This window comes from Falco naumanni, chromosome 18, assembly GCF_017639655.2.
Source record: "Falco naumanni isolate bFalNau1 chromosome 18, bFalNau1.pat, whole genome shotgun sequence".
Lineage (NCBI taxonomy): Eukaryota > Metazoa > Chordata > Aves > Falconiformes > Falconidae > Falco > Falco naumanni.
The window spans coordinates 2,170,226-2,193,444 of NC_054071.1; the positions used below are offsets into that span (position 1 = coordinate 2,170,226).

At 52.5% G+C, this 23,219-nt stretch overlaps 1 protein-coding gene across 1 annotated transcript in view; it reads left to right on the top strand.

Moving 5' to 3' along the window:
* Nucleotides 1-6,265: 6,265 nt before the first annotated feature.
* The window catches only part of LOC121099000 (acid-sensing ion channel 2-like), a 102,296-nt gene continuing 85,342 nt past the window's right edge, over nt 6,266-23,219 (top strand). The window contains exon 1 of the mRNA XM_040617578.1: nt 6,266-6,835. Within this exon, the coding sequence (XP_040473512.1) occupies nt 6,308-6,835 (528 nt within the window). The 5' untranslated portion in view covers nt 6,266-6,307. The remainder of the gene's footprint in view (nt 6,836-23,219) is intronic.

Genomic DNA, 23,219 nt, shown 5'->3' on the forward strand with positions numbered 1-23,219 from the left:
CCCAAGGCTCTGAAGTTCAGAGGCACAGGCTCTCCCTCCAAAAAGGAGATAATACTCAATTTTTTTTTGCGTCCTCCTGAAGATGGAATAATTTCTCCAGCTCCCGGCCATGTCTCATGCATCCCCCCACCCCCTACTTTCCTGCAGTCTTGCAGGGGTCCTTTTGAAAGGCTTTGCTTTCTCTGTTCTCTTATCTGTTGGACTGGATGGGTCCAGGATAACTCTGGCAGGACCAGTTAACGTGGGAGAAGGACACCAAAACCTCAGGCCTCGGGTACCAGCCTCCTCTTCTGCAGGTTTCTCTTCATTTTCTTCTAATCCTCGAGGCGAAGCAGCAGTGACATGCTCCAGCTTGCAGGGAGCTGCCTCACCCTCCCCTGCCCAGCACAACCACACCATATTTCACTGTGGCTGAGCTAAAACTTTGCAGATGGCCGCGTGCGGGGGCTACCCACCGCGGAGGGGAGGCTCTCGGCCAGCCCTGGCAGCTCTGGCCAGCAGGATGGTGGCCACAGGGCCATCAATGTGTGCAGAGCAGTGCAGCAGGAGGTGGGGTGTCCCCATGTCCCCTTATGACCAGGGTACCGGTAGGTACCAGGCGCTCCACGCTTGATAGAGTTATTGAGTGCAACAGAGAAGGAGCTTACTGATATTAAGAGACTGTGAGAAATTTGCTTTTTAATTTGCTCAGAAGAATTAATGTTAAAATTAGTTCTTAAAAAATTCAGAGGTATTTTGTTTCATTCCCTCTCCCCTCTTCTTCAGTGGTGAAAAAGATAACACAAAAAGGAAAAAAAAAAAAAAAAAAAAAAAAGATAATTGGGAGGATGCCAGCTGAGAAATTTAAAATAGATTAAAATCATTCCTCTTTTCTACCTGCAGAAGGAAAATATATACACACACACACATATATATATATACACACACACACACATATATATATATACACACACACACACACAGAGGCATGTGTGTGTGTGTATTAGGTGTATGTATTAGCACTTTGTTCCTTTAAGGAAAGTTAGTGAATAATGGTTATGCCAGGAAGTGCCAATTTAACTAGACTCTGCTAATTAGAAGACATGGGACACCCCTGTCAGGCGTGGCATTGCACAGGACCTTTGAAAATCTGCGGCTGGTTTCCAAATGTATGTCAAGCCCAAGGACCAGCCCTTTCCAGCCACGTGTCCCAGCGTGTCCCACTTTTTTTTTATTTTATTTGCTTTTCACGCACTGCAAGTCCCAGTGTAATCCCCCAACGAGCAACAAAGCAGCATCTTTACTCACTTGGGCATTTGTTTGATCTCTCTCACATTTGTTGGTTTTATACATGCACGAGGCATGGAAAATGAGGCATCAAAAGTTTCCCTATTTCTGGATCTGAAAGCAGCGTTGTCAAATGCAAATTATTTTACTACTTTATCGATGCTATTGATGCATGCAGCGGATTAAGAAGTAGCCTACTGACATATTATTTATGTGCCTTCAATATTTTGTTACGGGTCAAGTATTTCACCTCCCTGCTTTAAAAACGCACAGCCCCAAACACCTGCAGACCCAGAAAAATCCCTGTAACAGATCGAGTGCAGGGCTGGACCGAGGAGGGTTCTGCTCTGAGAACCCTCAGTTAATCAGGAGACTTTCACAGCTGGAAGCTCAATGATTTCCTTCCGAGGAAAACAAAACACTACCAAAGAAAATTTGGAATAAAGGCGTTGTTTGTGGGTGGTAGCACCCCACAGGTTCCCCAAAGCTGCCCTGGTCTGGGGTCACACTGCAGGGGGGGCTTGTCGCATGCTATGGGCTTTGGGCAGCAGTGAGAGAAGTAAGGCTGAGGTGGTGGCTTCCGCGGAACCCCCCGTTGCCAAGTGGTTTATGACTCTCATAACATGGTGGCTTTGGCGTGAACTGTTTTTGCGGCAGTTAAACAGTTAGTTAAACTAACTGTTTAGTTTGCCTAACAGTTGGCAGTTAGGCAAAGCAGAGGATTATTCTGGAAAAATTGGTGTTTGCAGAACACAACAGAGGAACACATTTGTTTTGCCCTACGATCATCGAATCGTTTAGGTTGGAAAAGACCTTTGAGATCATCAAATCCAACCATTTCAGCCAGGACTGCCAAGTCCATCACTGAACCACTTCCCGCAGCAAAACAAGAGACACCAACCTGCTGGGCTGTGGCATTGGACCTGCCCCACCGGGGCGGCTCGGTGTGTGTCGATGCCCGCATCACGTCCCAGGCAAAGCCAGCAGCCTTGCAGGCTGCCCTGCCAGCCAGCGGTGCCCAGCTGTGCTCAGCCTCTGCTTTCCATGCCAGCATCTCCAGTGGCACCGGGCGATGCTTCTGTGCAGGGAAGGGGGGGTCCCCGAGCCCCCTGCCTAGGGACAACCGGCCTTTCGGTACCTGAGCTCTGTTCTCCTTGCCTTGAGCTCCCGGGAGCTAAAATCAAGCTCTTCATTTTTCAGGGGCTTTGATGGCCCAGACCCCAGCGCTGCAAGGTGGAGATCAGAGTCCTGCACCCTTTAATCCCACCCCTGTAATCTCACCTCCTGCTCTGAGGGACTCAAGCCGCTCCGAGCCAGACGAGACGGCAGCTTTTGCGAAGCTGATCCGTGCCCTGGGCGCAGCGAGGGTGTTCCTGCCAAGCCGTAACGCGTCGTGGCACCGACCCGGGGATCAATCTGCTGCCCACTCACCCACCAGGGATTGCTCTGCAAAACTGAGCAAGGGACTAAATCCCATCAATCCTCCAGGATGCACCGACTCCTCTTCGCAGGGCTGGGGTGAAGCTGCAGCCCTGTGAGCCGAGCCCCGAAACCTCGGGAACTGTCTCAGCAAATCCACATTTACGGTCCTGAGCTTTTAACTCGGCATCCCGCTCTCCCGGGGCGTTGCAGGGCTCTGGCAACCGGGGGCTTTGGTGAGTCTTTCAGCTTGCCAGTCACACCGCGAGGCCGGAGGGAAAAGCGCGTGGGGTTGAGCTTTCACTCCTTTTGCTCCCTTATGGGATGAATTAAACAGTAATAATAAAAGGAGGCAGTTGGAACAAAGTATTATGATTTACTTTCCAGGGGGTTTAAAGCTTTTATTTAAGCCTTTTTGTCTTAACCTGAGTCGATGTTTGAAGTGAAAATGAAGTTTCAAAAGGCAGCGATGCTTTTGGTTTAGAAAAACTTCAGAGTATTTGTCTTTCCCATACCTGTCGGGTGCGTGCAGGTTACGTCTTGGAGGGAAGAATGGCAGGATTCACCCAAAATGATTCACTTATTTTCTCCTGTTAGTTTCCTTTCCATCCAAATTCTGTTCTCCGGCAGAAGTAGCAAACTCACCCACCCCAAGGGATGACTTCAGAAGTGACTTGTTGATTAATAAGCAATATTCATTGATTCCAGCTCTATTATTCCTCCCATGCATTAAGCCCAATAAGCTTTTAAGCTGCTCTGGCTGTGTAAAGCATTAACCAGGACTCTGATGCAGCAAGCGCAGGGGGTGAGCGGGCAACCGGAGCTGCTTCCTCAAATACCTGGAGAAACGGAGATGGTTCCCGAGGGATGGGTGGCCGGGAAGGGCGGGACACCACCCAGCTGATGCAGGCGTTGAACTTCACCGTCAGGTTTTGTCCGGTTTGGATCCATTGTGTTTTCCACCGGGAAGCTTTTGCATTTTAGCTCAGGGGTGAAGCTGATCTCGGTCACCCTACTCCTATTTACCGTCGGTCGTTGTTTGTTTGTTAGTTAAGAATAGTCGCTTCCCTGGGATAAATCAGGCAGGGAGATTTGAGCGGATCATTTGGAGTGGGCGCAGTCGGGGAAGATAGCAGCTTTCCACGCCAACCTGCTGTTCTTTCCTTCACTGAGCTACCCCCAGCCAAAAAAACCCCAAGTGACGAAGCCTTTGGGAAGGGGAAGAGGTTGAAAATGAACCAGGGGACCAAGCCCAGGGCTGCGCCGTGCGCCTGCAGCCAGGCACAGCCCAGGCACTGCCAGCGAGCCCAGCACCGTCCAAGCCTGTCTCTGCTGCAAGGTAGTGATGGAGTTTGCGGGGCAAGGCACATCAGAGGATGTTTAGAGTCGGGCACCTTTTCTTTCCTTGCATTTGTGTCAATACATCAGGGGTGTAACGATCGCAGCCCACCTGGTGGCAAAGCGCTTGGGATGTTTATTATCCTGTGAGGGAGCCAAGGGGAAAAACTCCCACCGATTTCAACAGGCAGCCAGGAGAAAGCAGAGCTCTGCCTCGAAACCAGGCGGAGAGGCTCGAGGGGAGCTACTCGGTGCCACGTTATAATAAATGTCGTAACTGCTGGGCTTTTCCCGTTGGGTTTAGGAAAGGTCACAGCCATCTGTCTGGGTTTGAAAAGGGCTGGACGCTCCTAAGCAGTGCTAAAAATGGTGAAACACCTGCAGAATGTGCGCCGTGAGCAGCGGCACGGCACATGGAGACGAGTTATTTGGGGGAGCAGAGCTGAGCCCCCGCTGACGTGTTTGCGCCGATCCCTGTCGGCAGCGAGCGCGGTGCCGGAGCCCAGGGCACAGGCTCGGGCCCCTCGGATGGATTTTTCCAGGGTCGGGAGTGGGATTTGGGGGACAATTCCCCACCAAGTCGGGGTTTGCTGAGCGTTTGCAGCTTTGCCACAGTAAATAAGAAACTCTGGGCGAGAGGCTGGAGATAACCAGGCTGTAACGGCTCCATCTATTGGGTAAAAATATAAAAGGGATGGAGCGCACACAGAAAATGAATTCAGATGAAAAAAAATATCAGAGAGGATTCAAAGCAGTTATCGCCACTTACAGCTTAATTGGACACAATTATAGAAATGTTGCTTGGTACTGTTCAAAATCCCAACGAAGGTAACGGCGAGCTGCTTTTGGAGACAGAGCTGAGCAAAGGCGATGCGATGCCAAGGGGTATCGCGAGCCCTCGGCGGGGTGTTGGGTGGCAAAGGGGGGTCGGGGCGGCTGTGCCCGGGGTGGGGGTCTTGGGATCACATGGGGGGAGGGGGAGCAGCGCTCGGCCAGGGGGGCTTTGCTTTGCTGGGTGCCTTCCTGCGGACGTCCACTCTTTCATGGGAGCAGAGGATCGTGGAGCAGCTTTGCTAAGGAAAGCAAACAACACCCCCCCAAAAAAAAAAAAAAAAACAAACAAAACAACCAAAAACCAAACCCAAACCCCAATCCAGCACTTTCACCAGCAAGGAGCCGCTAGGGAGGGGGGCTGCGCCCCTCGCCCGTGCTCCCGGGGGCTGTGCCGCTGGTCCCGCGTCTTCCCCCGAGAATGCTGAAAAACAAACTCCGGGGGGGGGGGGGGGGGGGGGGGGGGAGGGCTTCCCGGACCCCGGGCGGCGGCAGCGGCGGTCCCGGGGCGGCGGCCAGGGCTCGCCCCCGCTCCCCCCGCGCTGCCGGGAGACACGGAGCGGGGGGGCAGGAGGGGCGCGATCAGGGCCGAGCATCCCTCCCTCCGCCTCCCAGCGCGGCGGGGCTGGCCGCCGGGACCGGCACCGGGCTGCGCCGCGCTCTTCCTCCTGCTCCTCCTGCTCGGCGCGGCGGCGGGGGCTTTCCGGGGGGGCGGGGGGCAGCGGCAGCCCGGCTGCGGGGAAAGGGGGATCCCGCAGCCGCAGCCCGCGGGGGGTCCCGGCGACATCGCCGGGGCTCGCTCGGTGCCGGGGAGCAGCGGCGGCCCCGGGTGCTAGCGGGGGGGGGCGAGCTGCCGTACCGGGGAAGGGGGGTCCCGGCGCGATCGCCGGGGCTCTCTCGGTGCCGGGGAGCAGCGGCGGCCCCGGGGGCCGGCCCGGTGCTAGCGGGGGGGCGAGGCGGCGGCGCCCGGTACCGGGGGGGCGTCCCGGCGCCATCGCCGGGGCTCGGTCGGCGCCGGGGAGCAGCGGCGGCCCCGGGTGCTAGCGGGGGGGGGGGGGGGGGGGGGGGGGGGGGCGGGCCGGCGCCGCCCGGTGCCGGGGGGCGGGGGGCGTGTGCGCGCGCGGGGGAGCGGCGCCGCAGCATGTGAGCGGTGCGGCCGCCCAGGCGGGAGGCTCGGCCGGCGGCTCCCGGGCAGGGCGGCCCCGCTGCCCCCCGCGGGGCGCGGCCGGGGGGCGGCGGCGGCGCTCGTAGCGGCGGGGCCCAGCATGCCGCGCTGCCGGAACTGCTGCCCGGCGGAGCGCTCGGTGGCGGAGCGCTCGGTGCCGGCGCGGCGGGCTGCCCGCGGCGGCTCCCCCCGCCGCTCGGGGCCGCTGCCGGCCGCGGCTCGGGGGGCGGCGGGGCCCGGCATGGCGCGGCGCTGCTCGCCCTGAGCCCGGCGCGGCGGGGAGCGCCCATGGCGCGGGGGCGCCGGGGGCCGCGGCTGCACGGGCTGCGGCACATGTGCTCGCGGCGGGCGGCGCTGCCGCGGCGTGCGCTGTGGGTGCTGGCCTTCTGCACGGCGCTGGGCTTGCTGCTCGCCTGGTCCTCCAACCGCCTGCTGCACTGGCTCGCCTTCCCCTCGCACACCCAGGTGCGCACCGAGTGGAGCCGCCAGCTGCCCTTCCCCGCCGTCACCCTCTGCAACAACAACCCGCTGCGCTTCCCCCGGCTCTCCAAGGGGGACCTCTACTACGCGGGGCACTGGCTGGGGCTGCTGCTGCCCAACCGCACCGCCCGCCCGCTGCTCACCGAGCTGCTGCGCGGCGACGAGGCGCGGCTCCGCTGGTTCGCCAAACTGGCCGATTTCCGCCTCTTTCTGCCCCCCCGGCACTACGAGGGCATCAGCGCCGACTTCATGGACCGCCTGGGCCACCAGCTGGAGGACATGCTGCTCTCCTGCAAGTACCGCGGCGAGCTCTGCGGGCCCCACAACTTCTCCGCGGTGAGTGTGACCCCCCCCGACACCCGGTGCTCGGGGGGCTCTGGGGGATGGGCAGGGTAGCCCCCCGCCCGGCAGCGCCCCGTTCTCCTTGCAGCCCCCCTTTTCCCGACCCCCCCGGCGGGTCCCAGTTTGCTCCAGTGCTCGGTTCCCCTCCGGACCTCAGCTGATGCGCTCTGGTCCCAGGCCATCAGCAGCGGATGCTGAGGGGCTGGCTGCCCACTCATTTTTTAATTAAAAAAAAAAGAAAGAAAGTGCTATGGCCATCCCAGTTGCTTCTGTCACGCTTTCCCTGTTGCTTCCAGCATAGTTGCATCCCGATTTTTCCCACCTCTAGCCGGGAGGGGAAGCGGCCCCCGGGGCACCCGGTCCCGTCCCGTCGGGGGATACCGTGCCCGGCCCCTGCCCCTCCGGCTGCCCGGGCATGGGGTTGCGGAGCTGCACCTTGTGTTGTGCTGTCGGGCAGCCTGATGAGGCTCGCAGGTGATGAGCTCTGCTAATGAGAGCTGCCGCCCCCCCAGCCGATGCACGGGCCGGGAGTTTGCCGGTGGGCTCTGCCATGGCAGCGACCCCCAAACTCAGGGCACGGTTTTGCAGACCACCGAGAGTATCTGCCTGCAAAAATTCCTCTGGGACCGCTGGCAAGCTACGGCGCGGTGAGAGGGGATGCTGAGTTGCAGTAGCTCTAAGCGAGAGCTGGAACCGGACTCTCTTGAATGACCCTTTCGTACTTCATTGCTAGCAGCTGGATGTTTATTGTGCTGGAATATTCTGCTCCTCTGATCTCTGCAGATATCCTAGAGAGGTGTACGCTGTGATTAAACACTCCTGCTGCTGCTAGTGGTGCCCGTGTCTGTAGGGAGAGATAACTAGTTCGAGCTGTTGCTGCTCCGCACGCAGGAGAGGAGTTGAATTCCCTGTTCTGGAAGTGCTGCCTGAGATGCATACCTAAAATCAAAAGAAATTGTCTCTTTGGATTTGTCACATCAAGCCTAGCTGGCTGCTAAATTGTAAAAGGGAGGAGAGAGAAGATCCCTGCGGGATGAAGTGAGCTGCCCAGGACTGTTGAGTTAGCATATGCTGCTGCAAAGATGAGCAGAAATGGAACGCTTTTTTTTTTTTTTAAAGTGTATAGAGATGGGCCCTTTATAGCAGGACAAGTCTGCAAGTGGTGGCACAAGGAAATTTGGGAATGATAGGCAGAGGCAGGCACTCGGTGCCGCTGGGCTGTGGGAAGCTGCCTCCCTCTGCCAGTTCCCCAGTTTCCAGGTGTGATGATGTTTGTCGCCATGATCTGGCTGCGGGTTTTAAAGAGCTCTTGTTCTGAGTTGTGGCGAGCAAGGCAACGTGACTCACGTTGTCCCAAGAAATATAAAGTCAGGAACACTGTTTTGGGCTGACACGGGCTAAGGGTGCTATGGGGAGTAATGCCGGAGTTAAGGGCAGGCTCTGATGTAACTCATTACTAGAAGCTCTGCAGCAGCTGTTTTGGACCACCCAGTGGGGTAATGGAGGTGGTCTCTCCAACCATCCTGCGCAGACCTGAAAAGTTGCCTCTTGTGGGTAGGGGAGAAGGAAACGGGTGCGTGTCGGCCCCTCGGGACTCGCTGGGAGCTCGCAGGACACGGGGGCGCGGGGCAGCGCTCCCCACCTCCGGTCAGACCTGTGCTGTTGCACGGAGTCACTCAGCTGAGGAAATAGGAAAAATACAGGGGAACTTTCCCCCTCCTTCCCATCCCAAAGGGTGTGCGGCCCCAGCGCTGGGGTGAAGGGAGATGGGACTCTCTGTGCCACGGGAAGCGACTGGAGCTGCCTTCCTTGTGCTGAGCAGCTGCGTGAAGCAGGATGAGATGGGGGGCGAGTGCCACCTCCCTCCGTCACAGCATGTCCTTCCTCCTCCCCGTTAGACAGCAAAGGAGTGACCTCTGCGTTGTCCTTGAGTAAAGGCTGAGGAGCTTTTCCACCTGTGAATCCCTAGAAAAGAGAGGTATTTCTTTGGGAGATGCTGGAAACAACTTCTCGGGGGTCTGGAGACCTCGCTGCGGGGGGGACACCTCGCTCCCTGGGGTGTGTAGCCTGGGCTCAATGCACCAAACCCAGGCTTTGGGCTTTGCTGTGAGGGTTGAGAGTTGCGCAGTCCCAGGCATCCCTTTGGGTCTGGATTACTTGAAGCTTCTGCTTTTCCTCCTGAGTTGGGAGGAAATAACACCAAGGAGGGGCAAGAAAATTGTGTGGTTTGAACTGGGCGCTGATGTGTAGCAAAGCGGGTGAAAAAGATCAAATGCAAAGTGAATAAATGATAGTGTAAAGAGTATTTTGCAGTTCTTCTAGCTGCTCAGATGCTCAAAGAGCATGTTCTGTCACAAAAAATCAAAGTGAGGTAGTGCTTGCAGGGTTGTGTCTTTCATTAGGTAAAAAAACCCAAAAACAAAACCCAAACAAAAACCACAAAAAAACAACCAAAAGATGAAACCAGACATCTTTTTGAGCAAACAAGTGCTTCCTTAGATCTGAAGCAGAAGCATCTCTGGATGAGAGAGCTGGTCTCCTTTCATTCTTTCCAACCCTGTTAGAGCATCTCATCCAAGAGATTGCCCCTCCTTTCAACCTCGCCGTGTTTATGCCGTGAGGGTATGGTGGGAATTGCACTTCTGTAGCGTGAAAAAGCAAAGGGCTACTTGAGAACAAGCACAGCAAAACCAACACGTGGAGGTAGCATTGCTTTTTTTGTTGTTCCCCGGTATCTGCAAAGGTAAGGGTTTCCCACTGATTTGTGGAACTGGGTGCTGCGGGACTAAAATCACTGACTTGGGCATGCTTAATTGTAGAGGAATTATAGAGGAATGAAGGCAGGTTAATTAACATTGCTAATGTACAGCTGTGGGCTGGCTTGGGGGGTGGGGGGTGGCTGATGTGGATGATGTGCAGCTGTGGCTGGTTCCTGCTAAGTAGATAAATAGCTCTAAGGGGGATGGAAGGGGGGCACTGGGTGGGGAGAGACCCAGAAGAAGCAGAGGGAGGGGAGAGCGAGAGCGTCCTGGATGTGGGAGAGACAAGGAGAGACCCCGGGAGAAGCAGGGGGCCGGAAAGAGGAGCCCGGAGAAGGAAGAATCCAGATGCAGCAGGGTCAAGAAGCAGGTGGGCTGGCCTGGAGAGGATGGAGGAACAGCCCGGACAGTAGATCTTGTGAAACCTGGTGGGGGATCGGTGGCTGTGCCGGGGCGAGGTGTGGGAACTGCTTATGGAAGTTCCCTGGGATGGGATGGGGAGAGCCTTGCTGCAGCCGGCTGGTTTGCTAGTGCTGTGACATTTAACTTCTTTATGAGCGCTGGGTTTGGAATTATCCTCTTGCCCGGTGCAAGGTGGGCTGTGTGCAGTGCTTTCCAGCTGGGCGAGACGGAGTCTCCTACCCCTTGGTCAATAGATGTGGGTTTACTTATTTCTGTAGGCGGTACCGAAAAGCTTGGCTGTCGCACGATGCGATGGGTGTGCATGTGCTTGGCTGTCGCCTTGACCCAGGGGAAGCAACTCTTCGGTAGCTGGTGTCTCTCAGAAACTTCTTCCCGTTTCTGATGTCAAAGTGTTGAACCGGGCAGTTTTGTGGTTAAAGGTGGTATTTGCTTTCCCTTGCAGGAGTGGCCCCATCTCCCTGTAACTGAATATCTGGATTAAGTGTAGAACTCCTGTGAATCTGAGTGTTGATCTGTTCCACTGAGCTCGCTTTTCTTCCAAAATATATCTTGATTGTCCTGTCCTGTGCTTATCGATTTCTGTTTAATAAGTTTCTCAGAAAGAAAAAAAAAAAAAATGAATACATCGCACGGGTTGGGATTTATGGGCTAATTACCTCGTCCTGATTTAATAGCTTCCCAGTTAAAGCCTGTCACCTGTGACTCTGCCTGGGAGGGGGCAGCTTGTGCCCTGCCCGTTGCAAGGGGGAGAGATGGGCTGTGCAGGGGGGGGGCTGTGGGTCTCTGTTTCCATCCTGACTGTGCCTGGGTGAAACCAGCCCTGCTGGAGCTGTGATTTACGGGGTGCTTTGACGGTTCTGTGGTTAATACCTGTTAGTGTTTCTATTTGGTGGCTGTTTATTTTCTTTCTTAAAACGTTTTTCTTTATTCCCAGAACAGGGATTGTATGGGGTAGGGGTTGAATAGAGACCTGGGTGCCGCTTTGCTGTAGAAAACTGTATTTCTAAAAATATTGCTGAATGCTGGGGTGGGGTTATTTTGTTGTTTCCCCACCAGATAATCAGCTGTGTCCCGTGTGAGGCTGACACTCGTCAAGGTAAATTACTGAGGCACTTCCAGCACGGCGTGTGGGTGCTGGGTTTCGCTGTGGCCGCAGATGGGGAGCGCTTGGACCGGGGCTGGAAGTGGCTGTAAGCGCCGTATTTAGCACCACCGTAACTAATTGCACAGTAATTTCAGTGTGCATGTGTGGTTTTGTTTGTTTGGGGATTGTGTTTACTCGATTACAAACAAACTGTATTACCCAATTCCTTTTTAGACCCCTATTCTGTTACATTTTAATTTTAATTTTTTTTTTTCTTAGCGCCGGTTCCAAACATAACTTAAATCTGGCTTGCTGTTACTATTGCTTTTGGAAGGGAAGTGGGTTGCGTTTAATTATGCTGATGTGGGGCTGAAGCTTTAAATATGCTCCCGATTTGTACAAGTGCCATTTAAGGGAACTACGCGCGGAGCCAGTTGGATTCAGTCTGGCTCATTAAAGCATCAGTGCCAAGTCCGTGCGCTCCTCACCAGACTGCAGCGGCATGAAGTAATATTGCTAATTTTGTGTTAGTTAGTGTCAAAGAATCCAAGGAGAAATTAGGACTGAGCTGCATGAAGCGCTACCCAAAATGATGCTCGCTGGGAAAGGTGGGCTGGTCCCAAGCAAGGGTTGGGACGATTTAAGGTAGGTTGGGGTCAGTTGGTCCCTGTGCTGAAGTCGGATAGTCGTGTTTTCCTGTACAGTTGGTTGTTGAGGTGATTATGACAGCAATTAGGATGGGGAATAAAAATTGAGATGAGCTGGCTTGGCGATTGGCATCTAATTGCTGGCTGGGTGTGGGGTGAGCATCAAGCTGCTGAAGGAGAGGGAGCAAGGAGCATCGCCGGGCTGGTGCGGCGCTGGCCCTTCCGAAGCAGGTTTGAGTTTAAGAGATCTCAAATAAATCCATGGAGCAAGAAAAGCTGGGCAGTGTGCATCATCTGGGGTCACAGCTTCTCTTACCCTTATTTAATTTGGGAGCTTGATGCTTGTGGAGAGCCGGCTCCCTTGGCAGTAGCCAGCAGCTCTGCCAGGCTTTCTATTATCGCACCTTTTTGATTTAGGAGTTTGAAATGGGATGTGGCTGGAATGTGGGTACCAAAGTCCTTTTTATTTTTTTTTTTTTTTGCTGCAGATAGCCCAATTTATCTTGTCTCATGGGATTGATAGACCACATCAGCAGACCTTCAGCGGGCAAATGCTGCCTTGACGCTGCAGCTGAATTTGTAAGGGCTGGTTGCTGTGACCTTTGAGGGGACGATGGCAAGGGCTTAGCTGAGAGAGGAGGTGGGTATGGTGCCAGGAGCAGGAGGACAATCCAGGCACTGGGAGGGCATTACAATTGGCCCCACAGTGACACAAGTTGGTGCAAAGGGGTTGCCATTTTCATTGCTACTTAGGGTTCCTTGGAGCTGGAATTAGCCCTTTGATGTGCTAATCTGTGTTGGTGTGGCCGTCTGCCAAAGTGCTTTGTGCTTCTTGGCATCTGGTGCGGAGAAGGTGTACGTTTTATTTCGGAAAGGGCTGGTTCTCCTTCCCAGTTCAGGCTTTTAGGAGATGGATTAGGTCTGGTTGAAATTCAGAGCTCCTGTCTCCTAGGGGACTTCGCTTGACTCTCTTTCTTTTTCTTTTTTTTTTTTTTTTGTTTTTTTAATAGGTATGATATTAGAACTTTTAATGCTGTAAAATTATTTGAAAACATTTTGATTTGGTGTAGTCTTGACTGTTTGCTTCTGCTTAAGTGTAGATCATGTAGCTGAACCAGATCCCTTTAACAATTTTCCATTGGAAAATGGAGATGCTTTGAAAACTCTTCTGTTGGAACACTTTTGACCAATTCGCACTCAAACAGATTCTAGATAGAGACATTACTGGTACCTTTCAATACGGCACAAACCAGTATTCCTCCAGACATGAGGAAGATAACATGCAGTTGCAACAAAAATGTTTTTTTGCCACCCTCTATCTTTGGAGCATCTCTTCTTGAAAGAAGAAAAAACAATGACAAATGGAGGTGAGCGCGCAGGATAACAGCAATAACAGAGGTACGATTGGGGATTGATTTATGAGGCAGGACCAAAGGAGCCGTGTGAGTTGTCCAAGCCAAGGGTGGCTGTGGGAGCAGGAGGTGGCTCTGACGAGGTAGCCTTTAATGAGGATGTGTTTGGGATGGAGCCGAGGACCAAGGACCGAGAGGTTTCCAGGGTGGATAGAAACTTGCTTTAATTGGTCTTCTGCCATAGACAGGCGATTGAGAGCGGGCTGTGGGGAGCAATTCTTTACTGTCTTGTGGATAATCAATTTGGTCCAGCCAAGCTTCTCTGACTTGCGCCTCTTTTTTTTTTTTTTTTTTTTTAATTTGAGAAATGACATTGGGTTTTAAAGGCTGGCATAAAACTGATCTGAGGAATGTGCCTCGCTGCTGGGTCAGCACTAATGTCTCTGAGCTCCATCAATACACCGTGCTGGGAAGGCTGCAACTAATTCTTTCGAGCTGATGCAGAGATGTGCCCCCGGGCTCTTGCCATAAACTCTTCAGGCTGTGTAGGATGAGGGTCTTCAGGGAGACCTGCTCTGCCTTGGTAATTTAGGGGGGGGAAAAAAGCTAAACAGAAGGTTCCTTTATGTTTTATGGTTGTACAGCCCCTCGGTCTTTGTTTCTGGGTAGCTGCACTGCAGGTGCTTGGTGGATGTTGCCTTTGAAGGCTGTTTTTGGGGTGGGAGGCTGCACCTGGGTCGCTTCCCCTGCCAAACCCAGAGGAAACCTTTGTGTTAGGGCTCCTGGCTGGGCAGGTGGGGATTGGATGTGCTGTGGTGGATCGTGTGGCTGCAGAGGGGGACAGGGTTGCAGCGGCGTGTTCGGGGAGAACGGGGCTGGGGTGGCTTCGTGCTGGTCCGTGCTCCTAAATCCTTCGCATCCTGTGCTTTGCAACCCGCCCGACCTGGGTCCAGCTGCAAGCAGCTGTTAAAACCTACCATCGTGTGAAGTTTAAACAAAATCTGGGCAAGCGTTTGGGGTGAAAGCTATGGGGACTATTAGGCGGGGAAGAAAAAACCTCTGTTCAGCAGGAAAACAGTTCAGCTAAGGCTTCGCCACTGTGAACCTCCTGAGCTTCTCCCAGTTTCTGGTCCTCTCTTGTCCCTGGGTTGGAGCACAGGAGCAAACCGCTTGTGTAGGGATGCACACCCAGTTTGTCAGAGGAGGGATGAGGAGAATCAGATTGCAGAAGCACAGGAGGGATTCTCACTAGAACTTCCCTCTCTGGTTTATTTTCTACCTACTCTTTATTTTTTTTCTTTTTTTTTTTTTCTTCTCCATTTATGCTGAAGCCATCAGTCAGGAAACGAAATACCGGTTAGTTGCATGCTAAACATGTAATCATCAACATAGGTTTGTTTTAGTTGTATAATAGATTCCAAATAATTACTTGCCACCCTACCACAGAATTAATATAATTAGGGACATAATTACAGTTACCTACCACTCAGGGATACTGCTAAGGCTTAATTAATATTTGCAAATTGCTTCAGGATCTGCCAACCATCTACTAATATGTACCGAATGCAAAGAATAATAATTCTGGTATTGTTATGTAGGTACCAAAGGAAACTGGTGTGGGGAGGTTAAATAAACGCAGCGGAAATCCAGGTTTTCTGCAGGATGGAGATAAGTGGGATCGGGGCTCCGTGCTGCCATGCAGTGGGAGATGCTGCTGAGGGTTTGTTCAGTGGAAATGGCTGTGGGGGGAGCCTGTTACCCCCCCTGAGGCTGCTGCTGGGGTTTGCCTTTTACTCTGGGCGTAGCTCATGGCAATACCGTTTATCCTGAAATCCCTGGGCTGCTGGAGCTTGTTCCTGGCTGGAGCATTGCAGGGTGCCCTAAGGGCTTTGCAGCATCCCGGGCCGGCTCCAGAAACCGTCCCTTTTCCCAGCGAGATGGCTGAAGTTGGGTCTGGGATGAATTTTTTCTTTTGGGTTTGCTTTTTCCATCCCGGCTGTGGGTTTGCCACCTCCTGAGCTGGGATGGAGGAGAACTGCTCCAGTGGGGCTGCGGGGTATTGCTGCAAATGCATTTATCCCTGGTTGGGGCTACGCCTGCCTGCGGGGCTGTTGCTTGTCCGTAAGTTTTGCATCTGATGCCATCCAAGGTGACATTCTCCATTCCCTGACCAGGAGGGCAGAGGCCAGCCTGTGGGTGGTACATCCCTGGGCGAGGATGCTGGCTGCGGGGCCGCGGTGGTGCAGTGCCCTTGTTGCCTATTGCAGAGACAGAGACCGCTGCTTGCACATGGGGCCTGAAATGACCTGTGACGGATTGCCTGGGCTTTAAAAAATAAAAACCAAACCCAAAAGACACGTGCTAGCCCCAAAAGATTTAACAGCACGTAGGCAGGCTCGGCCAGGGCTTAGCAGTGGGGCTATTTTGTGTAGTCTTCCTTTCCTTACCTCTGCCCTTCTGCTTGCTTGCAATTGTTTTTTGTTGGTTTCTTCCCCCCCCCCTCCCTCCTGATTTGCTCCGTCTCACTTGCTTTGCAGTTTTCATCACTTCTTTCACCCTTCCCTGATTTCCCTTCCTTTTTCCTGTCCCCTCTCTCCGCTACTCTGACCGGGGCAAAAGTCACCCATGAATCTTGGTCTGTTTTGGAGTACGATCTTCTCTACACTCTTCTTCCCTCTTTCTGAAAATGGGGAAGGAAACCCTGTTGTTGCAAACCTCTGTGATAACGCAGCTGATTCATTCTGCTCTTAGGCAGTTCTGGGAATTCTTCCTCATTTTTTTCCCCCTCCACCCGGAGTGCTGTAATTTCATGCAGTGGGAGAAGGTATTTGTAATTTGTTTTTGATTGTTCCACTCCCCTCTCCCACAATTTTGTAATTTACTTCGGGAATAAAATGAACTCCAGCAAAACATCCTCCTCAACACCCTTGAGCTTTAAATTTTTCAGTAATACAGTGTGAACATAAATTAAGAACTAGAGCTGTTACTAATCTTATGACCACACTCGCTCACATACTGATTTTCATATGGTATATTAAATCAAGAAGAATGGCCTATTATAATACAATTAGCTGTGATTCACAAGCAGGAATTACTGTTGCCATTGTGGGGGAAAAGTTGCGTAATACAATCAGAGAAGACTGAAGCCTTTGTGGTTTGGGTGTTTTGGGTTTTTTTTTGCCTTTTAAAAACACTTCAACATCTGGAACCAAGGAAAACCTGTGATGAGGGATTCACCACGTATTTTGTAATAAATGTATGTAATGATTGAAAATGCCTCGTTGTGGGCATGTAAATCTTTATAGGCTCCCAACATATGTTACTAACAAAAAGAAATAATGTCATCCGGTGGCTTTGGTAGACTTAATGCATCGGTGCTCCCCAGCCTGCTCTTGCAGAAGGACCCTGATCTGTCTGAGCAGTGGGCAGGAGCAAAAGCCTCAGCAGCTTGACCACAGAGCTGTGTTCCTGCAGCTCCAAACCGCTTCAAAACCAGCCCAGATCCAAGTGGTGGAGAGGTTTTTACAAGCAGTTGGAGAGATACGGACGCTGAGTAGCATCTCCCTCTAGCTTGAGGGCTTGCTGGGAGCATCTCCTCCTGCAGTGCTGGTTTTTGTGGTCCCTTAGAGGACTGGCTGCTTGGGGCTGTGGACCATGTGTGTCTTGTGGGAGGATGCTTCAGGGTTCATCCAACATCATAGCGAGTTGGTACGTGAAGTCCTTTGGGCTCTGACCTGGGCTCGTGCTCCTTGAAGCCTTGGAATTCCAGCCAGGAGTCTTTGGCTTGTCTCCATCCAGGCAGCGATGCTAATGAGAGATGCTTTGTGAGGTCCTAGGTGGTTTGTCGCTCTGGTTTTCTGTTTGAAAGCTTCCTTCCGCGTGTGCTGGTGAGGGAGAGGAAAACCCCTCTCCTCCCACACTGTCTTTAACCAGGCGATGGGAAGAGCCGCAGTTTTCTCCCACTTTGCCTGAGGGCAACCGGTGACCATAATATCCAGGAAAATGGGTCTGAAATCACAGAATGCAAAACTGCAAGTGGGATTAAAGTCTGCTTTTTCTCACCAGCTCAGGGTGCTGGGAGGGAAGCACCCACTTAAGCAGAGATTTAATGGGCTGTGTTGGGGAAGGTCTAATGATCCCTTCCTCTTGCAGTCTAGAAAGGAGTGTGGCGTGTGAGTGTGCCTTCATTGTTGTGTGTGTGTATATATATATTTTTTTTTTTTTAAGCTGGGGACTTCCCGAGTGTTAGAAGGAATGCTTTTCCCCTCTTCTCCTCCCTGCTTGATCTCCTGCCCTGTGCTTGTCTTGGTCTGCACCGTGTCTTGGGAATTGCTCCTCCATCACCGTCGAGAGCCAGGGGAGAGGGCTTCCCATTTCTGCAGGCGGGGAGGTGAGGAGAAACGGGGATGCTGAGGCTGGTGCTGGGACTCAAGGCAAGCTGCAGATGGGCTTACACACTTCCATGGCTGCACGGGGAAGGGGAATGAGCCCCTGAGGCTGCTTCTCCCTGCACGACCCCATGGGAGAGTGCAGGGACGCCCACTACGATGCCGCCAGCCTGCACCCCTGTGCTTATATTGTGAGGCTTCATCTCTCTCAGACCTTCTTTCCTTGCTAAATTTAGTAGAAACGCCTCCAAAAGCAGTGGAAAACAGGCAAGTTTTTTTGCTGTACTACAGTGGGAAAGCAGCCTGAAAGTTTCCCTAAAACACACCAATGTGTATCATACAGTTCCCCCAGGTGCATATAAATTTATAAGAAATATTTTGTTGCAATGGATTCTGTGAGGGATTAGTAGTCTTTATACCCTCCGTTTTCTTCCCCTTGTGCTACCACCTCCTGGCATAATGCGTGGGAATGTGTGTGCTGCTCACGGTGGGATCTGGGAGCGTTGAGGCTGGAATTCTCTGCGGCGGGAGCAGCAGCGTGCAGTGCCAGTCGGGCTGTCCAGCTCCTTCCCTGCCTTGGATAATAATTAAGCATCTCCTGGTCTCTAAACCAGTTTATGCTCAGCTGAATGCAAAAATGCATTCCTTCCCGAGAGCGAGTGTATTTTCAGCATAAGGTATCACCCTGCCTTGAGTTATTCACTGTGAAACAATACTTAAAATATTTACTGCGTAAGGTGACAAATCCAGACGTTGCATGCACATAATCTCAGCTACCTCCACCGTCATAAAATCAACACGCTTCATACTATCAAACACATCAGTCATTCTGTTTCTAATAATATCTGCATCCATATACTCCGTTGAAACCTCCTACAGGTCTTGGATGACTTATTGCACCCAGGGCTGCGGCTAGATTCTGCGCTGTGCGTTTCATTAGTGGTTATCGACGCTCACTCTCGTGCATCCACCACCATATTTCAGTGGAGCAACCAGCCGAGGATGCGTGCAGAGCTGGTTTTCTTCTGGACCGGAAAAGCCCAAAGATGGTTTTCTTCTGAAAAGTGCATTTGCTTCTTAGCTTTACAAAATTTGCCTCCTCTTCTGTGTCCCTGCGTTGAACATAGCTCTGATTTCCCTCATCCTTTCCCTCCGTCCCGGTTTATCAGCCTCCAAAAGCGTTAGTCCCTCATCCTTCCTGCCCTCTCTGCTCTCACTGCCCCCGTCCCACCTCCGTGCTGGGGATGGGGATGCAGAAGTCCCCAACCTTTCGATGAGATAACGGCCCCTTGCTTCACGGGGGTGGGTTTGTGGTTGTAGGAGGCTATTTCAGTGTCACGGTTTCTGCTCGCTGCTCTCTCATTACCTTAATTAAACACAGTCTCCAGGCTTTAAAAGTATGATCTCCCTGACTCCGGGATCATATGTTTTCATGACCTGGGAGGGCAGAGGCTTCGTCATGGCTTTTTTTGCCAGGCAGGCAGAGTGAGGAGAGAGACGAGACAGATGGATGCTGCTCTCTTGGCTGGTTTTTTCCCCTCCAGCTTGCGGGTGCCCAGCCGCTCCCGAGCCCTGTGTGACGCAGCCTTTGGAGAACCCTCCTTCCCTGGTGTTCTGCATCGCTCTGGGTGACTTTCCCAGATCCTCCCTCTCTTTTCCATCACCTCCCTGCTGCTCTTGTTGCATTTTCTATTGCCTTGTTCCCATTGCCATCCCCAGGTTTTAGCTGCTGGTCAACCTTTGGGCATCCAGCTGTGCTGCTGCTTGGTTGCCCAAGTCTGGACGATGCTGCTTTGTGGGTTCAGCTGCATTTTCTGTATATTTTTTTTTTTTTGCATAATATTGAACAAACACTGCTTTGTGTTTTAAACATCCTTCTGAAACGGTGGGGCCTAGAATGGCACACAGTATCGCCTCCCTTTAAGTACTGTGTGTGGTGCTGGGCCCCACCACTTAAGAAAGAGGTGAAGGTTCTGGAATGCTTCCAGAGGACAGCCAAGCCGGTGGCAGGGCTGGCATGTCCCGTGAGGATGGCTGAGGACTCTGGGCTCATCTTGTGTGGAGAGAAGGCAGTGGAGAGGCGAGCTGGGTGCTCCCTGCAGCATCCTGAGCAGGGGGTGTGGGAGGGAGGTGCTGAGCTCTTCTCCCTGGGGTCCGGGGACAGGGCACCTGGGAACGGCTCAGCGTTGTGCCAGGGAGGTTCAGGTGGGACGTGAAGAACCGTTTCTTTACCAAGAGGGCGGTCACACACTGGGACAGGCTTCCTGGAGGGGTGGTGGGTGCCCCAACCTGTTGGTGTCGAAGAGGCTTTTGGACAATGCCCTTAATAACGTCTTTTGGTCAGCCCTGAAGTGGTCGGGCAGTTGGACGGGGTTGGCATCGTGTGTCCCTTCCAGCTGAAATAGTCCGTCTTGCCCCAGGTTCTATCCTTGCCCAATGTTCTAGAACATCTTCTGCCTTTGAGTTTTCCAAGTGGCGGACAATTCCCCGTGACTTCACTGCTTGTGTCGACCCACCTGGCCTGACTTTTTTTTTTTTTTGTGCTAAATGAATTGCATGTGCTGATGTGTCCGAGGCACTTGCACAGGAAAGCTGTTGGGAGGCAGGTGTAAATAATGTTCTTGGCTGGGTAGGGAGATGCAATAAATTCATTAGTGTCCTGTGACAGCGCGACTTGCTGCTTGGAAAAGGTTCATCTCAACTCCTGGTGCTTCTCTGTGCTGGCTGCCGGGGATTTATTGCTGCGGGATGTGCGAGAGTTTGTAACTCGCATGTTTTTGTATTCGCGTAAATATCTTCTCCTGTTCAAAAGACCTTTCGCTCCTGAAGTCAAACTGTTCAGTTTCGACTTTGCACGAGAGGGTATTTCTTTGCACCAGGATTTGATCCAGTGCCCTGCTACTTCCACTAAATTAACCCATCGTTAATTAGTTAATTGGTGGTAGCCTTGACGATAGGGAGAAATTACAGGTCTTTCCCCTACCACATCTTGCCCTTGCCAAGGTTGGGGAGGTTCTGTTTGGGGTGACTCCTGAAACTGAGGTCTGCCACCTTTGGGGGAAGGATAACACGTATGTGGGGGGGAGAGACATCACCATAAATTGCAGGTTTTGTAGCTTTACACAGGCTGGTACGCTGGGTGGAAGCAGCTCCGTCACAGTTGCTGTAGATCGGCATGGGGGGGGTGGGGTGGTGTTGCACCTGAAGATGCACCGACGGGTTTAGCAGGACCGAATCTCAACAGTTGGCCAAAGGTTAACAAAAATAGCATTTTAAGCTGGTTAAAGATTTTCTTATGATTTGTGTTTTGCTTTCTGACTTGGGTGTTACTGGAGGTGAAACTTCCAAGACTTTCTTTGTGGCTGTAAGGATTAAGCACTTAGGTTTAAAAAACACTCACTGTAAAATACCTGGGTGTCCTTAGCACTGGTATTTAAATGTCAAATACTGTCTGTTTACGGACTCCAGAGGTTTGGCTGGGCACAGAAAAACCCAGGGTGGTTTTGTGATGTTGGTACATGCTGTTTGTGAACCGGTCACCTATCAAAAGTCACTGGGTTTAGGGCTGGAGATAAGAAATGTGGGAGTTAGTAGGATTTTTAAAATTTTTTAAATAGGATCTTCCAGAGTGATTTCTTTTATTTTTTACCTTGCACAAAAAGCAGCAGTGTGGGTTTGAGAAGCTGCTCTGATGTGTTACAACAGCTCTCTGGGTGCTGGAAACATCTGGAGAGGTTTGCAGGTGGTTGGACAAGACCGGCAGAAAGATGCCAAGTGCTGGGGAAGAGCTTTGAGTTTGTGGTAGGTGGGCGGTGGGATTTGTGCTATCCAAACATTAAAAATAGCGCATGATGCACTCCTCTCCGCGTTTCGTAGCCTGGTTGAGTCATCGGTCTACCTTTTTATTAGCATTGTGGGCGCTGCTGTTTTGGGGATCTTCCTTGTTGGCTTGTCATCCTGTCTCGGGTGGTGATTGCCTCTCCGGGAAGATGCTGGTGGGATGTGTCCGTGTCCCCGCGCGGCTGAGCACGCTCCCAGAGCCAGTGATGGAGACTCAGAAAAGGGGGAGGATTTATTTTCCTGTACAGCACCCTACACAACCATAACTGTTAATATATATATAGGGGAAGTGGAAAACAACCCTCTGCTTTGAAGAGAAAGTAAAATTCTGTGTGATAAAGAAAGAAAAAAAACAACAGCAAACTACAGAGTGAGGTCCCTGCAGAAAGGCTTTCACCCTCTCCTAAAATAAGTGCCAGGGTAAGGGGGGCTGGGGGTCCTCTGGAGCCCCTCGTTGCCTGCCTCTGTGATGGTGAGCGCGTTTTGGCTGCGCTCTCACCAACCGCATCCTTCCCCACTTGCCTGTCGCCTCTTTTCCCCTTTCCCTCCCTGTCCCAGCTCCCTGCTTGAAGTCCGGGGCTGACCTGGGGTCCCTGCCTGCCCCGTGCCGCTTGTGTAGGGTTCATGGAAATGTTTGATTTGCTAATTGTCCTGCTCGATAAGGGTGAAGGTCAGAACTGAGGGCGCCGTTGGCTGTTTTGAGGTGTTGGAATAGTTCAGCTGCAGCGATCAGCCTGTCCGTGGTCACCTCTGGTGGCTGGGGGAGATCTTGACCCCGAGCCGAGTCTCCCAGGGTGACGCGAGAAGAGCACGGATTTGGGAAAAAGAGTATAAAAGGGGAAGAAGGAGAGAAATAAAGCATGGGAGCAACTTTGAAACGTGCAGGTGACCGAACAGCTTGTCCAAGGGGAGAGGAAAGATGCTGAAGAGGGTTTTCATCTATGTGGTCATTGTAATGCTCGAAGGCTTTTGTGGGCTACTGACCCGAAGTATTTAAGTGCCTCGTTTCTAAGAGGAGAATTTTGAGAAGGTGAAATAAAAGTGCTGGAACAGTTTTTCTTTCTTTTGAACACCGTCTTAGCAGCGGCAGGCCTGGTTGCGGTGCTGCTCCGAGGGATGCTCCGCAGTGAGGGGTGAATGGGGATGCTCTCCTCCGAGGGATGCTCTGCAGTGAGGGGTGAATGGGGATGCTCTCCTCCGAGGGATGCTCCGCAGTGAGGGGTGAATGGGGATGCTCTCCTCCGAGGGATGCTCCGCAGTGAGGGGTGAATGGGGATGCTCTCCTCCGAGGGATGCTCCGCAGTGAGGGGTGAATGGGGATGCTCTGCTCCGAGGGATGCTCCGCAGTGAGGGGTGAATGGGGATGCTCTCCAGGGTGTTCCTGGAGCTACCAGATAGGTTAAAGGAATAAATGGGAAAAAAAATAAAATAGACTTCCTCACTGGGTGGCTCTGGAGAAGTCAGCCTTTTCGAGCAGCACCAAGATGGTGCGATCTTCTTCCGTACAGCTGAGCTCGAGCCGCTTCTTGTGGAAAATCCTGCATTTTGGTTTGGCTCCCTCCACTTTTTTGAAGTGGTTTTGCTCCTTTGGCCTCAGTTTGCTGTCTGTCTTTATTGCAGATGACTCCAGTGGAGATGAAGGGAAGACCGAACCATTGGTGCCAACTGTGTGAGCCCTTCTGCTGCATTAAGACGGGTTATTAGTGGGACTGCTGACTTTTTGGTCTTAAAAGGCCGGGCAGCGAGAGGGGTGGCACTGCTGTGGGCAGGTCTTCACCTCCAATTTTCCCGTTTGAAGGATCATAGTCTCTTCTTGCCTCCCTGCTGGTGTTGGGTGGACTCACACTGAGAGTTACGGCTTCTGTCGGGGAACAGGGAGTAAGTG